Here is a 14,826-nt window from a genome sequence, read left to right as displayed (position 1 = left end):
CTTCTGCTTCATTTTCGCAAATCTAGATATTTAGTGCATACTGTGCAGAGTATACATGCTGCTAACTGATGAAATACTAAAAGTAGTGCATTAATTAGAATGCTAATCCCAAAGTGCTGTGTTGAATAGCAAATGTGCAGTGTTTAGGTTTGGAAGTAGAGTAGCCCATAGTCAGCAGAGAAGAGCCTTATTAAAGTTTTGTATGTTATATAATTATATTTAATACAAGTTCTGTATTATGTAACTTTTTAATGCATGTTTTTTCTTCTTCTGTGGTATCAGGTACAGCCACAGTTTTGAAGAGCTGTTAGAGTACGAGACAAGAAGTCCAGAAGATCCCCACACCCTTAATGAGTGAGTCTGCAGCCTTTGCTGTCCTGTTTTTCAGCGCATACAATTTTGCCAGGGAAAGTCTAAAATAGTTTTCTTTTATCTTGCTTAAAGGGATGTGCATTTAAAGAAATAGTTCACCCAAAAATGAACATTTGCTAAAAATTCACTCACCCTCAGGCCATCCAAGATTTATTTGTTCAATCTATTTGTTCATCGGAAACAGATTTGGAGAAATTTAGCATTGCATTACTTGCCCACCATTGGATCCTCTGCAGTGAATGGTTGCCATCAGAATGAGAGTTCAATAAGGTTAAAATAAGCATCACAACAATCTACACGACTCCAGTCCATCAATGAATGTCTTGCGAAGTGAAAAGCTGTGTGTTTGTAATAGACACATTTTCAGCAATTTTCATTTTTGGGTGAGCTATTCCTTTAAACGTGAATTTATACTGAATATGAATGTTTGCTGCATAATTTGGTATAACAGTTCAAACCTGATTTTGTCTCAACAACTGAAGTCCTCCAGTGGTAAACAACTCATTATTGTGGGCTTCAGCTTCCTAGAGATCCTGATTAAGATTCGGAACAGACACAATGACGTGGTGCCCACTGTGGCCCAGGGTGTCATCGAATACAAAGAGAAGTTTGGTTTTGACCCCTTCATCAGCAGCAATGTGCAGTACTTCCTTGACCGCTTCTACACCAACCGCATTTCTTTCCGCATGCTCATCAACCAGCACAGTGAGTGACATCACATTCCTGTTTGATAAATGTTAAGTTCAGTCAGGACCACTCTGTTTGATAAAAATTATTGTCGAGGTCCTGAACATTATTTTGGCGGCAGGCTTTGCTCTGAAGGGTTCAGATTCTGAGCTGTCCACAAGCAAATCCACAAGAATGATGCTCAATTTATTATCCCTATTGATCATCAGCACGTTTCCTAAAAACAGCTTAGCCAAACAACAAGAATGTTCCAATGATAAACATAATTTGCTAAACAGTATCTGTTCCGATAATGACTTAGAAACAAGCACGTTGCCAATAACCTGTTAACTTTTAGTATGAGCAGAAAAGGAAAACTTAGCTTAGCTTATGAAGACACATTCAGATGAATGGAGAGTGAAGTATATCCAGGTGTGGTGAAGATGCTTGATCCTACTGATGTCACACTCCTTCATGTAGGGAGGGCTGATCTTGACTGTATTGTTCTGAAGTCACTTCTAATCAAGCTGCTTATACTGGTCAATGCGGTGAATTGTGAGTTCAAGATCACTAAACTGAATCTGAATTGAAATTCGGTGGGGAACAAATCATTTCATCTGTTTGAAAGCTGGCTGTGTGAGTGTTTGTGATGAAAGCGAGTAGCTGCGTGACAATTTACATTTTGAAGCTGTCTGGCACCGAGCTAGAAGCGAGTGTCAGTGTGACAGACTGAAAGCTGTCTTAACGCGTGTTTGTGCAACATAACTGAAGCTGACTTAAGGTGGTCTGCCTGAACTACGTTTAAGCTCCATTCGTCACTCATACTACATTAATTAAATATGACATGTCTTTATATTGTCTCAGACCACTAAAGTACAGCAGTAAGCAGATCTCTATTTTGTTGTAGCTCTTCTGTTTGGTGACGCCGCTTGTCTTGCGCAACCAAAACACATCGGAAGCATCGACCCAGCCTGCAACGTGGCTGAGGTGGTGAGAGGTGAGAAAAACATACCTAAAATGCATAGATACATAAAATAAACATGGTTCTGAAGATTCTGATCTCTTATCTCAGATGCATATGAGACAGCAAAGATGCTCTCTGAGCAGTACTACATGACAGCACCTGAACTGAAGATCGGGGAACTCAACTGTGAGACTGTTATCGGTTTTATTGTCCTTAATAGCATATATCAAAATCATACTTTCTTTTAATCTATCTGTGCCTTCCTATCTTGTTTTCCCTCTGTCTGCTAGCCAAAGCTCCAAAGAAGCCTATACAGGTGGTCTATGTGCCCTCTCATCTTTTCCACATGCTGTTTGAGCTCTTCAAGGCAAGAAAAATGGACAGTTGGCTAATTTAAAAGGAGAAAGAAAACCGGGTAACACTTTACAATAAGGTTCAATTAGTTTGCATTAATTTATGCATTAGATACAAACAAAGAAAATAAACAAATTTTAGCATTTAATATCATTTAAAAATCTAGGTTAATGCTATTTTATAAATAAACAATTATTCATAGTTAATTGGTGTTTAATAATAATACAGTAGAAGGAATACAAATTATTTTTTTATTTATTCAAACATTTTGTACTCAGCTTTTTTCAAGGTATACTTTCATCAAAAGGAGGGCAGTATGAATATAATTAATAAACATCAGGATTGTTATAGTAAACTAAAACTAAAATTAATAATAAATGAACATTTTTGTTGCTTGAAATAAATGTTAACTGAAATAAAATATTAAGTTGAAAAAAAAACTTTATTTCAGCTAGTTGCAAAGACATTACTTACTTTATGCTAACTTTGTGTACTAAAATAACTAAAACGGAAATAAAATGATTTAAAACTATATACTCTATATAGTTTTAACTATATACTTAAAACCAAATACTCACGTCCTCAATTTCTACAAAAGAAACGATTGAACAAATGGAACAAAGGCTGTTGGCACTTCAACAAAAAGGCATTCGAATGGAACTACATGCCCAAACATTGAGTGAGTATTACAGAAATGGTCGGATACCACGGGGATTGCGAATCCAAAAAGAACCGACGATTGGACGAGATGATTCTGAATTCTGCAAAAAGTGGTGTGAGATTCTCAACCATTGTTCGATGAATCTAATGCTTTTGATCATTGAGTTCACTAAGAAAGAAACAAAGTCATCATCTGAAAAAATTGAAAATTATAAGACTGAAATGAATCACAAATATGATAAGAAACAACTGGATGATCTTCAGAGACAAATGGAAGAAAAACTTGATAAATTCAGAATGGAGTTACTCAATGTCAAGATTAACAAGTTCAAAAGAGACACCATGGACTATAAAGATCACAAAGTCTACACCTGGATGTCGGAGAGATCCAAACCTCAACAACAGCGAGGGGGACTAAGATTTACGAGTGCTTCAGAATCAGATGATTCCAACACGTCGTCTTCTCAAAATCCATCACGACAGAGAAAACCTTTTTTGGGCCAGCCCCGTCGTTCCAAACGCAATCAAAATGGAAGAAACCAACGAGAAGAGGGCGTCGGGGAAAAGGACTTCGGGAGGTAACTTCATCCGAATGTACTATTTCAAATGAACAAGACAATATTGTATTTAATTTATCGGACAAAGAATTATCCATTGAACAAACTATAGTATTAAGTAAAGGGTTATCATTTGTACCATACAATGTCTCAAATCCCTTTATGGTCAAAGTTGAATTGTTTAAGTTTTTTAGAAATGTGAAATTGAGAAGTTTTTTTAATTCGAATGCGAATGTAACTCCATATGTACAACAATTTAAACCTAAAAGTACTTTCACACCAGTAGTTCATAATCATTCAGTGAATACTTTCTGTAGACTTGTAGAAAATGATGTGGAAAAATTATTACAAGAACCTAGTGATGAATTGTACAAGAAAAGGAATTTAACAAGAGTGCAAAGAGAAGCTTTATCAGCATTAATAAATGATCCGACATTGACTATTCAACGAGCAGATAAAGGTGGAGGGATAGTGGTTATGAATACTAATACTAGATATTACTACACTTCGAGTGAAGTTAACCTGTGGCAAATTCAATTGAATGGGTATGATTTGGAAAGGCACACACATCTTAATAAAAAGTCTAACAGCTGATAATGCATATCAGAGCAAAAATCAAGCCCTGAGGTCAAAAGAACTGCATGTAGAGCTCAGAAACAGGTTTGCGTCAAGCCACACATCTGTGGAAGAGTTCAGAAAAAAAATCTGCTTCATTGAAGGGTCACAGAAGCATGTAGTCTCTGTTAGCCTTAATGGAAGTAGTTAGAAACAACCAGGACTCTTCCTAGAGCTGGCCTCCTGGCCAAACTGAGCAATTGATGTAGAAGGGCTTTGGTTAGTGTGGTGACCAAGAACATGATGGTCACTCCAGCTGCATTTGGAGGAGTGCGGATCTCTTTCATATTTGTATCTTCGTATATTTTGGATCTACGCACCATATGTTTTTGTCTACTGGATTTTTGGACGAGTGTTTGGCGCTACTGCCGAAACAACCAGGACTCTTCCTAGAGCTGGCCTCCTGGCCAAACTGAGCAATTGATGTAGAAGGGCTTTGGTTAGTGTGGTGACCAAGAACATGATGGTCACTCCAGCTGCATTTGGAGGAGTGCGGATCTCTTTCATCTTTGTATCTTTGTATATTTTGGATCTACGCACCATATGTTTTTGTCTACTGGATTTTTGGACGAGTGTTTGGCGCTACTGCCTTTTTTGTGCACTCTAGTTGAGCTCCATGATCATATGTGGAGATAGGAGAAATCTACAGAAGGACAAACATCACTGCAACACTCCACCAATCTGGGCTTTATGGCGGTGTAGCAAGACTCAGTCCTCTCTTCAGTTAAGACACATAAAAACACACTTGGAATTTACAAAAAAAGCACCTAAAGGACCCTCAGACTCTGAGAAACAAGATTCTCTGGTCCGATGAACCTCAATTCTAAGCATCATGTTTGAAGGAAACCATCTTTGCTCATCCCCTGCAGAGTACCATCCCAAAAGTATTTTTCAGCAGCAGGGACTGAGGGACTCGTTAGAGTAGAAGGAACGCTCAGTGCAGCAAAATATAGAGATAGCCTTAATGAAAACCCAGCCCAGAGCATTCAGAACCTCAGACTGGGCAGAAGGTTCACCTTCCAACAGGACAATGACCCTAAGCACACAGCAAGAGTCAATTATAGACAATTCTGTCAATGTCCTTGAGTGGCCCAGCCACAGCCTGGGATTGAAACCAATCAAATATTTCCGTAGAAACCTGAAAATGTGCATCTGCCCCCATCCAACATGACAGAGCTTGAGAGGTGAAGAGGTGAGGAGAAGAATGACAGATAATGGCCAAATGCTGATGAACAAAGCTTGTCGCATCAAACAAAAAAAGACTTGAGACTGTAAAGGTTATTCAGCTAAATATTTAGTTAAGGGTATGAATACTTATGCAATGTACTTATTTCAGTTTTTTATTTTTAATAAATTTACGAAGTTGTGACTATTCTGTTTTTGCTTTACCAGTATGGTGAATGGAGTGTAGATTGATGTGGAAAAAAAGTAATTTAAAGCAGTTTAACATAAGGCAGCAACATAAAATGTGAAAAAAATGAATGAATACTTTTGCAAGGCACTGTATATATATATATATATGAAAATTAATGAAAATCACATAAACACAAAAATTACTAAAACTTAAATTAAAATGAAAATGAAAATAAAATATAAAAATAAAAACTAATTCAAAATATTAGTAAAAAACGTATAGTATCTAAACGATACTAAAATAACATTGATAATCATTCATAATGCATAATTACCATCAACTTAGATTAGTAAATCAATGCTATAAAAGTATTTTTCATTGGTAGTTCATTGTATCTAAAGGTAACGAATTAAACCTAATTATAAAGTCTCACCAAAACTTTGTTCATATTTTTAGGTGATCTTTAAAGTGGAATGCAATGAAGTGTTTCTCAAATGATCATGTTTTAGGTGGACTTTTGTCAGCTATTTTATTCTTTTTACTTTCTATAGATCTTTTGGGTAAGTTACTGTATTATGTGTACATTTGCAGAATTCCATGCGGGCAACAGTGGAGCTCTATGAAAACAGCAGTGAGGGGCTTCCTCCAGTGAAAGCAATGGTTACTCTGGGAAAAGAGGATCTCTCAGTAAAGGTTCCACACAAGACTGTTTCACAAAAACATGAATATTTATGGCGACTTCAGCACTTTATTAATTTGATGTTTATGTGTCTTCTTAGATTAGTGACAAAGGTGGAGGTGTCCCCTTAAGAAAGATTGATCGTCTTTTCAATTACATGTATTCCACTGCTCCAACACCACGTCTGGATCCCTCACAAACTGCTGTCCCACTGGTAACTACCCATCAGACAGCATAAGTCTGTATTTGTATGTGTGGTTTCATGCAACCTGTTTATATCATCTCTGCAGGCTGGTTTTGGCTATGGACTGCCAATCTCTAGACTCTATGCACGCTACTTTCAGGGAGACTTGAACCTGTACTCAATTGAAGGGTTCGGGACAGATGCAGTAATTCATCTTAAGGTATTTGCATTGACATTTCTATTTGTGAGTAATAACATTAGCTTCAACTAGAAACTAGAAATGGTTTTCTTCCCACTCTCTCCAGGCTCTTTCTAGTGAGTCTTTTGAGCGTCTTCCAGTCTTCAATAAGTCAGCGTGGCGACATTACCAGACAGGTCCTGAGGCTGATGACTGGAGTAACCCGAGCAGTGACCCACGAGATGCATCCACGTATAAAGCCAACAGATGACTTTATTGTATCTGCTACAGTAATAGTGATGGAATTACAGCAGCCAAGCTTAAACAGAACACTGCCACATAAGGAAACTTGATATTTGACCTTTATAGGACTTGCTTACTGCCATTTCTAAAGGTCTGAAAATAATAGCTTTACAATAGTGAGAGTGTGGAGGATATATAGGTTATGTGGAGAATATAGCAAGAAACAACTGAAAACTCATCTCTTCTGTGAGTATCTAACTGCCTCCAATAATAATACAAATTAAAATTATATGCATTCACTTTTTCTGTTCTTTTATTATCCTCCTGTCCTAGCTTTTTACTATTTTGAACGATGACTGAAACCTTGTATAACGGGCACTTCTCATGTTTATTGCCAACTGTAAGTAACTTTGGATAAAAGAGTCTGCCAAATGAATAAATGTAAATGTAGCAGTTTATTAGTATGATGTACCATGGGGCTTCTGTATGCTAAATTTAATCCCCCAAATTATACAAATAAATTATACATGCTATTCAAAAGTTTGGGGTCAGTAAGATTTTAATACTTTTATTCAGCAAGGATACAACAAATAGATCAAAATTGTCAGGAAAATATTTTGAATAAATGCATTACATAAATAATATTTGCATAAATGTGACAAAAAAACTGGAGTAATGGCTGCTGAAAATTCAGCTTTGCCATCACAGGAATAAATAATATTTAAAAATAGAAAACAGTTATTTTAAATTGTATTTCACAATATTACAGTTTTTACTGTATTTTTTATTTTAAAAAATGCAGTCTTGGTGAGCATAAGAGAAATCTTTCAAAAACATTAAAAAAACATACCAACCCAAACTTTTGTAGTATAAATTATTATGAAATTAAATTTACTATCAAATATATTTTTTTACTATTTATGCGATGATACTGGCAAATAATTGAATCAATAATTCGTTGATTAAATTGTTTAGTTTCAGTTTTTGCCCAGTGTATTGTGAATTTCAGAATGCATTTCAAATATTTTCGTTTCAGTGCATTGCTAAATTCTACTGAGGATAGAATTTAGAGGATAGAAACATAATACCCAATCAATGGTAGCACTTTAAGGTGAGCTTTGGATCCATTTTAAGCACAATGGAGTGATGTATGACTCATGACTGGGGTAATAAGTCGATAACAATGTGTTGCATGTGTGTATTTAGAACAATGTTTTATGCACACCTCTCAATATAGGCATTTATAATAGTCTTTTTGTTCTAGTTTTAAAATATTTCTGTATTTTTACTGTACATGTCATTGTCAGTATCCATCGATCAGTCTGGAAACGGTCAACAAATAATATTAGCATAATATTAAATATGTAATTAGTATTTTATGTGTTCCTTGATTGTGTTATGCCATACTTCGCAATATGCTTCTCAGCTCGTGTTGTATTTAACCTGATCAGTTTATTAAAACACTCATACATTAGGTCAGTGGTACACCCTTCATTTCATTCAGAAAAACAGTGTTTTATAAAATACTCACAAATATGTTTTTATGTATTTGTTCATACCAAGGACGAAAACTATAACGATAACTATGAAGTTTTAGTAATCGTTCTAATCATATGAGAATAGGGTAGTCCGCATCACAGATATAACAACAACACAGAAAAACAATATTGTTAAAATCACTTTCAAAATGACTTTTTTTTCCCCAGCTGATGAACAATAAAACACTGGCAGCCAATCAGAATCAAGCTTGAGAATTTAAAGTGGCATAGCCTGTGTGCATATAGTAAACATAATGTTATTGTGTGTTGGTGTGGAAGCTTTACATAGTTATCATTATAGTTATTTATATATATATATATATATATGTGTGTGTGTGTGTGTGAACAGCCCTTTAACTTGAAAGACAAGTTATGAAGTGTTCAGTTCTATAATAAAAGTCAATGCTTTTTACATTTTTCTTCTACAGAATTATGAAGCCAGTCTGGATCTTTGAGCACCTTGCATTTGTAGATCAAGCATTTTGGTGCATAAAATACAGAAAACAAAATGAGAAGGTGCCTGTGCAAATGTGCAGTTGGAAAGAGAAGCCAGTCTCCACCTAGTTTTCCCCCTCGTCACCCTCACTGCTGCTGACAGAGGCTCCTTTAGGTGGCGGTGAACGGAAGCGGAGCAGGGGCCATTCGGAGACAGGTGATGTAGAGCGACCTCTGGTGGGACTGGAGCTGGGCGACGTACTTGGTGACTGATAGGGAGACAGAGCCTGGAGAACACGGCCACTCCGCTCCTGGATCATGTGCTAGAGGGCACAAAGAACATCAATTTGAAATGCAAAAAAGAAAAAACATGCAAAATAGCACTGCACGTGTAATGCCCCAGCACTATGTAACTTTTTCCGTGTTCAAAATTTGCAAAATGTTTATAATGAGCGAGTACATCATGGATTCATCTTCCAAACCGCGTTGTCGTCTTATTCCGAATCACTACGGTACACTTATAATAAGTATTTATATTTGGACTATTGTAGCCTGGTCGGGTCGTCACCGCTGCGGAGTAACACATACCTGCGTGAATCGCCATAGACATAAACTTAGAGAAGTAGCTTCGGTTGGAATGTTCTTCCGCGGGATGTGTGCAGTTCTGTTTATTAACCGCTAGAGCGCCAAAAGTTACATAGTACTGCTTTAATGTCCCTCATTTACCCAGGCTTTATCAGGACCAAACAACTCCAGGAAGTTTCTGATGAACTCGCGAGATTTCTCTTCCCATTTGTAGATGAGATCGTGGCTCTTCTCTTCAACACGGTGTACTAAATGTTTGGACTTCTCCTCCACCGTCCTCACCGTCTCCTTCATTCTGTCCACCTGCTCTTGCAGGCGATACTTCTTCTCCTGTCAATCAAAACAGCTGGAATAGTTCACCTAAAGATGTAAATTGTGTCTTCATTTCCTCTTCCTCATGTCGTGCCAGACCCATATGATTTCATTACTTTCACTGAACACTGAAGAATATTTTTGAATGTCCTGGCAACTCTTTTCTGTACCGTAAAACCAAATGGGAGCTGGGTATGTGCTCCAAAGTACCATACACTCTTATAAATAAAGGTTCTTTATTGGAATCTATGGTTCCATGAAGAATCTTTAACATCCTATCAAAACGTTCCATTAGACACAAGGTTCTTTATAATGGAAAAAAGTTATTTATATTATTAAAATGTTCTTTACACTTTAGAAACTATTCAAAGGTTCTTTTGGGAACCCAGAATAGTTGTTCTATAGCATCACTGCACCCCCCCCCCTTTTGGAACCTTTATTTTTTTAGAGAGTAACAGTAGTTAATGCCGCTTTCATTGTATTCCTAGTCTTTTGAAGCCATACAGTTTTTTCTTACATTGATGAAGCCAACATTGAGTTCCCGTGCTGTGTATCCTCTCTGCAGGTTACGTCTGACGTAGACGTCATAGTCTCGAACAATGCGCGTGATGAGATCAGAGGTAGAAATCCCCTCCGTTCTTTGAGTAGCCACAAACATTCCTTACAAACAATTTAGAAGAAATTCATATTTATAACTGAGTCCTTGCCTCAGTTCTATAAGTGTACACTTTGGTTGCGGTTAAAGTCTTTACCTGCTTCTTTGATATCTTTATAGACATCTTCTGATCCAGCAGAGGTGTATGGGATATCATCATGTGCCACAAAGTCAATCTGAGGACAAAAGGAAAATAAATAAACAGGTATGACACAATGACACATGGATCCCACACTTTTTGCATTGATCTTTCTAGTCATTTGTGGTTACTGGATGAGCTTCTCCATGAGCCTAAACCTCTCTTTTTTTTCCAGGGGCAGTCGTGGCCTAATGGTTAGAGAGTTGGACGAGAAGGTTGCGGGTTCGAGTCTCAGGTCCGGCAGGAATTGGTTACCAACGTTTATATATTGTTCTGTGTGTGTGTGTGTGTGTGTGTGTTCACGGTGTGTGTGTGTTCACTGCTGTGTGTGTGCACTTGGATGGGTTAAATGCAGAGCACTAATTCCGAGTATGGGTCACCATACTTGGCCACATGTCACTTCACTTCCAAATGAATTTTGATATGAGTCGTTTTATTTTCTATAATTTATGTCATTTGCAACTTTTGTAACTGTATTATTATATTGATAAAATATTATTATTAAAATAATAAAATATGATGTTTCTTTTGTTCAGCTAGATGCCAAGGCAATTTTTTTTGTTTGTTTAATTTCTTCAAATTAAACAAAAAATATATATTGCCTTGGCATCTAGCTGAACAAAAAAACCATCATATTTTATTATTTTAATAATAATATTTTATCAATATAAAATTAACTAAATCTAAATAAACAAAAATTATAAACTAAACCTTGAAAACTATAGACATATTATAAACAATAAACATGACAAAAATACTCAACAAAACTATGTTAAAATTAAAATGAAAGCAGAAAATAAAATCTAATTCAAAAACTATAATATAAATCAATGATACTAAAATAACACTGGTAACAGGGTTTCAAATTAAGTTAAGGTTTCACTCAGTACCTAAATTAAGGTTGCACTCAGTAGCTTGCTGATATTTGTGACCAAATGTTGAATTGTAGTTATTCAATTATTTACTTATCCTCTCATCATGCTATAGAAAGAGTTCAAATTACATTATTTCTTGGATGTCAAAATTTTAAAGAATGTTAAATAAAAAGCACACAAAATGGTCATGGTTAAATATGAGATTTTATGTAATTAAAATTAGTACATAATCAATCATTTTATTTTATTTATACTACAATGAACTGAATATTAATTTACCCTGTGTTTTTTAAGGAATTCAGGAGTGAGGGTCCATGGAGCATCACGGACCACCTCGTCCACATAACGACAGTGTATAAGGGCTTCATAACGTTCATCCTCTGTCATCACTGTGTAGCCTTTATATTTGTGCGTCAGGGCATCACTGCATACTGAAAGAGATACACACCATGTATGTAGCAGTCAACAGACATATTCCATACAAACACAATGCAAATAAAACTTTTGGCTTTTCCAAATTTTGGACACTTTTGAAGGTGATGTGTATGTTTTCCTACAAAACTGGATAAGAGTGTACGTGTGCCAATGTGACTCACCGCCAACAATCAGATGTGTGTTCGGGAACAAATTCTTGGCCTGCATCAGAGCCCGGGCATGACCTGAATGGAAGAGGTCAAAGATTCCATCGGCATACACTCGTACGGGCCGATGAGCTGCACAAAAGCAAAACAAACTTACTTGCAATTTGGATTCACCAAATTCTTGGAGTTGCACTTGTCTGTTTCACTCACCTGGAGTGCCACGGCGAGCCTGGGCTAAAGTCACTTTGTCGTGTGGGGTGTCCGAGGCGCTGCCTGATTGTTTAGAAAAGATGGCTGGTTCTCTAAGAGCCTGTTGGAAATATTGGCTGTTATCATGCATCATAAGAAAATGATTGGCAACAAGTCAAGTAAAGCACATGTATAAATGGTGTTTTGTGGAACAGAACAGATGCAGCTGTCTGAATTGACAAAAACCACAGTACTTAGATGTTTTAATGAAACACTATATAAAAATGTGATTGCAGAATGTACAAACGAGTTTTTGATACCTCTTTGAACAAAGTTGAAATGTTTAATCAAATGTTTTGTCAATTATCTTGTCCCTGTGATAACAAATGATGAACATAAGCAATCAGCTAGTCAATAAACGTGTATGAATGAGTGTGTGCATGAACTCCCAATAATCTATGATGTTGTAATTGCCCTTTGAACCATCAGCTGTTCAGAGGGCCACTGGTGCACTGATATAGACATTATAATCACACCACACCACTGCTTAATGCATCTGAAAGGTGGATATGAACTACAACCTGCATATAAAACAAATAATAATTGGCATGAATGCAGTAGAGGAAGGCGTCGGGCATGGAATCTGTACCATGCACTCAGATAACGAACTCCAGAGGTTATGTAATAGAAATACCAATGATGTAAAGCCATGTTCTGCTCTTTTTGTTTCATATTATTTTCATCCAAGAGATTTTCAGTGCATTTTAAAGTGTTCATGGGTGATTAAACAACAAGAGATATGCATATATTTAAATTTCCTAATATAAAATTGACATGTTCTTTTGTAGTTACTTATTACAAATATATATTTTTAAAACTAAACATAAATGCTTTAAAATTTGTGTTTTTAGTATGGGTGTGTGTAATTCACTTTGTAGAGCAAAATGTCCAATTATCGTCAGTTTATATTTACCACAGACCTTGTTTTACTCGTAAAATGAAAACCCTATTATAAAAACCCATAGGCAAATGGCTCTGACCCACAGGAAAATTAGTCTTCGGGGTTTTGATGTCACGGCTGCAGCACTATATTTAGCTCTGAGTTTAACATGGGCCCTATCACTTCATAAAATGTTGATCAGGTAAAGAGTAGAGTCATATGCAGATACACAATAAAAAGTATTCCTTGGAGCTAGAATGGGAGGAGCGCAAAACACAAAATCTGCCATAAATCAATGGTTCCTGAATCTGTCACTTGCAAAAAAAAAAAGTTCACTGCCAGCGGCTGGTGCTGCCCGGCAGTTAGGGATTGAACCCCTACTGGATTAGTGCTTGTGCTTGTGCTTGGGTTGTGGGTAGTAACCTAAAGTTGGTAATGGCCTATATGTGGGCTGTGGTAGACCATCTTTCATTAATCCCCCAGCAAGCTTGTTATCATACACCAAAACTGTTGAATGTTTATTGTACTGATATTGTATTTGCAATTAGTATATTTATTAAAGAAATACACGTAAATATTTGATGTACCTTCTAGTATCTTTTCTTCACTGGAAAAACGTTGACTTATAAGGATTAACGTCATACTGCTGGTACAAACAAGGAAATATTGGCCTTTCCTTTTCCTTTAATTTGCCTAGCCCCGCCTGGATCGTTGTTCCTTATACTGGTACATCTTGCAGTGCATTCCTTTAGTTGAGAAGCGTGCCAAGCCTGTCAACTTTTTTTGGTATGCAATTACGTCAGGAAATATGAAAAATATGAAGTGAGTAGGAGTCATTAAATATATGGTGTGATCATTATTTTCAGGAGTTGTTCATTCAAAGTCAGTAGTCACCTATGGAAGTATGATTTACCATTTGGGGTTATTTTTGTCTGGAGTTTTGACTGCATTGTGGAGTAGATGGATGATTGGAACTTCACAATGGCAAGTCTTCATTTAGCCATGCTGAACCCAGGGACAAAAAGGTGATATGAACTTTTTGCTGTGATGAATGACTGTTAGAAAGCTTTACATTGTTGACTTCTTTTGTAGTTTTGGTTAGCAATAGCTTTTGTAACAACTTAATATTTTGTAATTACTCCAATATTGTAACAACTTCAAACAGTAGGCCTACATAATACTTAACAGTAATACACTGGACATCAAATATGATGTGACCTAAAAGGTAACCTAAAAATGGCTCACTTTATGCAAGCTTAAAAATGTATAAATGTTTTTGCATTATAAATCAAAATATATAAGTGGCATTTATTGTGAAAAAAGGTAGCACAATAACACCTTCAAATCAAAACATTAAAGGAGATGTTACGTATCCGGTCCATGAAATTCCGTCTGCTAGCCATCAGAGGTCACCCTTTCCATTTTCATTGACTCTCGCACGACACACTGTTGCATATCACCCCAGACTACATATCCCATCATTCATTGCACTGATTGCACACAGCACTGATTGCACACAGCTGTTTCATATCACTCACTCACTATTTAACACTCACTCTGATCCCTTCCCGCGGCCGAGTATTGTTTAGCGCTTATCATTTGATAGCTACACTACAGAGCCCTCGTTAGTTTACCCTGCCTTAGCCTAGTCTTGCCTTGTCTGTTTCCTCGTCTTCTGATTATTGCCTGTGTACTTCGGACTACCTCTCTCGTCTTGCCCTGTTCGGATACTGTTTGCCCCTGCCTGGACC

The 14,826-nt window shown here is 36.6% G+C and overlaps 2 protein-coding genes across 3 annotated transcripts; one reads left to right on the top strand and one right to left on the bottom strand.

Moving 5' to 3' along the window:
* Positions 1-262: 262 nt before the first annotated feature.
* LOC107748117 (pyruvate dehydrogenase (acetyl-transferring) kinase isozyme 3, mitochondrial-like) lies at positions 263-7,112 on the top strand (the record flags this gene model as incomplete). Its single annotated transcript, XM_016562777.1, has 9 exons — positions 263-354; positions 893-1,077; positions 1,946-2,035; positions 2,111-2,188; positions 2,293-2,369; positions 6,134-6,235; positions 6,322-6,435; positions 6,512-6,625; positions 6,711-7,112. Coding segments are annotated over 9 exons (996 nt in total), but the record flags the coding sequence as incomplete, so codon positions are not given.
* Positions 7,113-8,530: 1,418 nt separating this feature from the next.
* Positions 8,531-12,313, bottom strand: LOC107748114 (choline-phosphate cytidylyltransferase B-like). Of its 2 annotated transcripts, XM_016562774.1 has the most exons (7): positions 12,157-12,313; positions 11,962-12,078; positions 11,645-11,796; positions 10,449-10,527; positions 10,214-10,356; positions 9,526-9,714; positions 8,531-9,122 (listed from the first exon to the last, which is right to left on the bottom strand). In XM_016562774.1, exons 1-7 carry the CDS (start codon positions 12,287-12,289, stop codon positions 8,925-8,927), a joined length of 1,011 nt encoding a protein of 336 aa, XP_016418260.1. In that variant the 5' UTR covers positions 12,290-12,313; the 3' UTR covers positions 8,531-8,924. The 2 variants fall into 2 exon arrangements, with proteins under 2 accessions (XP_016418260.1, XP_016418261.1); XM_016562775.1 differs by lacking the exon at positions 9,526-9,714 and having other exon boundaries at positions 12,157-12,311.
* Between the last annotated feature and the right edge of the window lie 2,513 nt (positions 12,314-14,826).

This window comes from Sinocyclocheilus rhinocerous, unplaced genomic scaffold, assembly GCF_001515625.1.
Source record: "Sinocyclocheilus rhinocerous isolate Xijiao unplaced genomic scaffold, SAMN03320098_v1.1 scaffold2335, whole genome shotgun sequence".
NCBI classification, from domain to species: Eukaryota; Metazoa; Chordata; class Actinopteri; order Cypriniformes; family Cyprinidae; genus Sinocyclocheilus; species Sinocyclocheilus rhinocerous.
This window is presented reverse-complemented; position numbering and strand designations above follow the sequence as displayed.

Coding starts and splice junctions, on each gene's coding strand:
- LOC107748114 (XM_016562774.1), bottom strand. CDS start 12,289: ATGATGCATGATAACAGCCAATATTTCCAACAGGCTCTTAGAGAACCA. Junction 12,079..12,156: donor GGCTCGCCGTGGCACTCCAG/GTGAGTGAAACA, acceptor GCTTTTGTGCAG/CTCATCGGCCCGTACGAGTG. Junction 9,123..9,525: donor TTGGTCCTGATAAAGCCTGG/GTAAATGAGGGA, acceptor TGTGCCCTCTAG/CACATGATCCAGGAGCGGAG.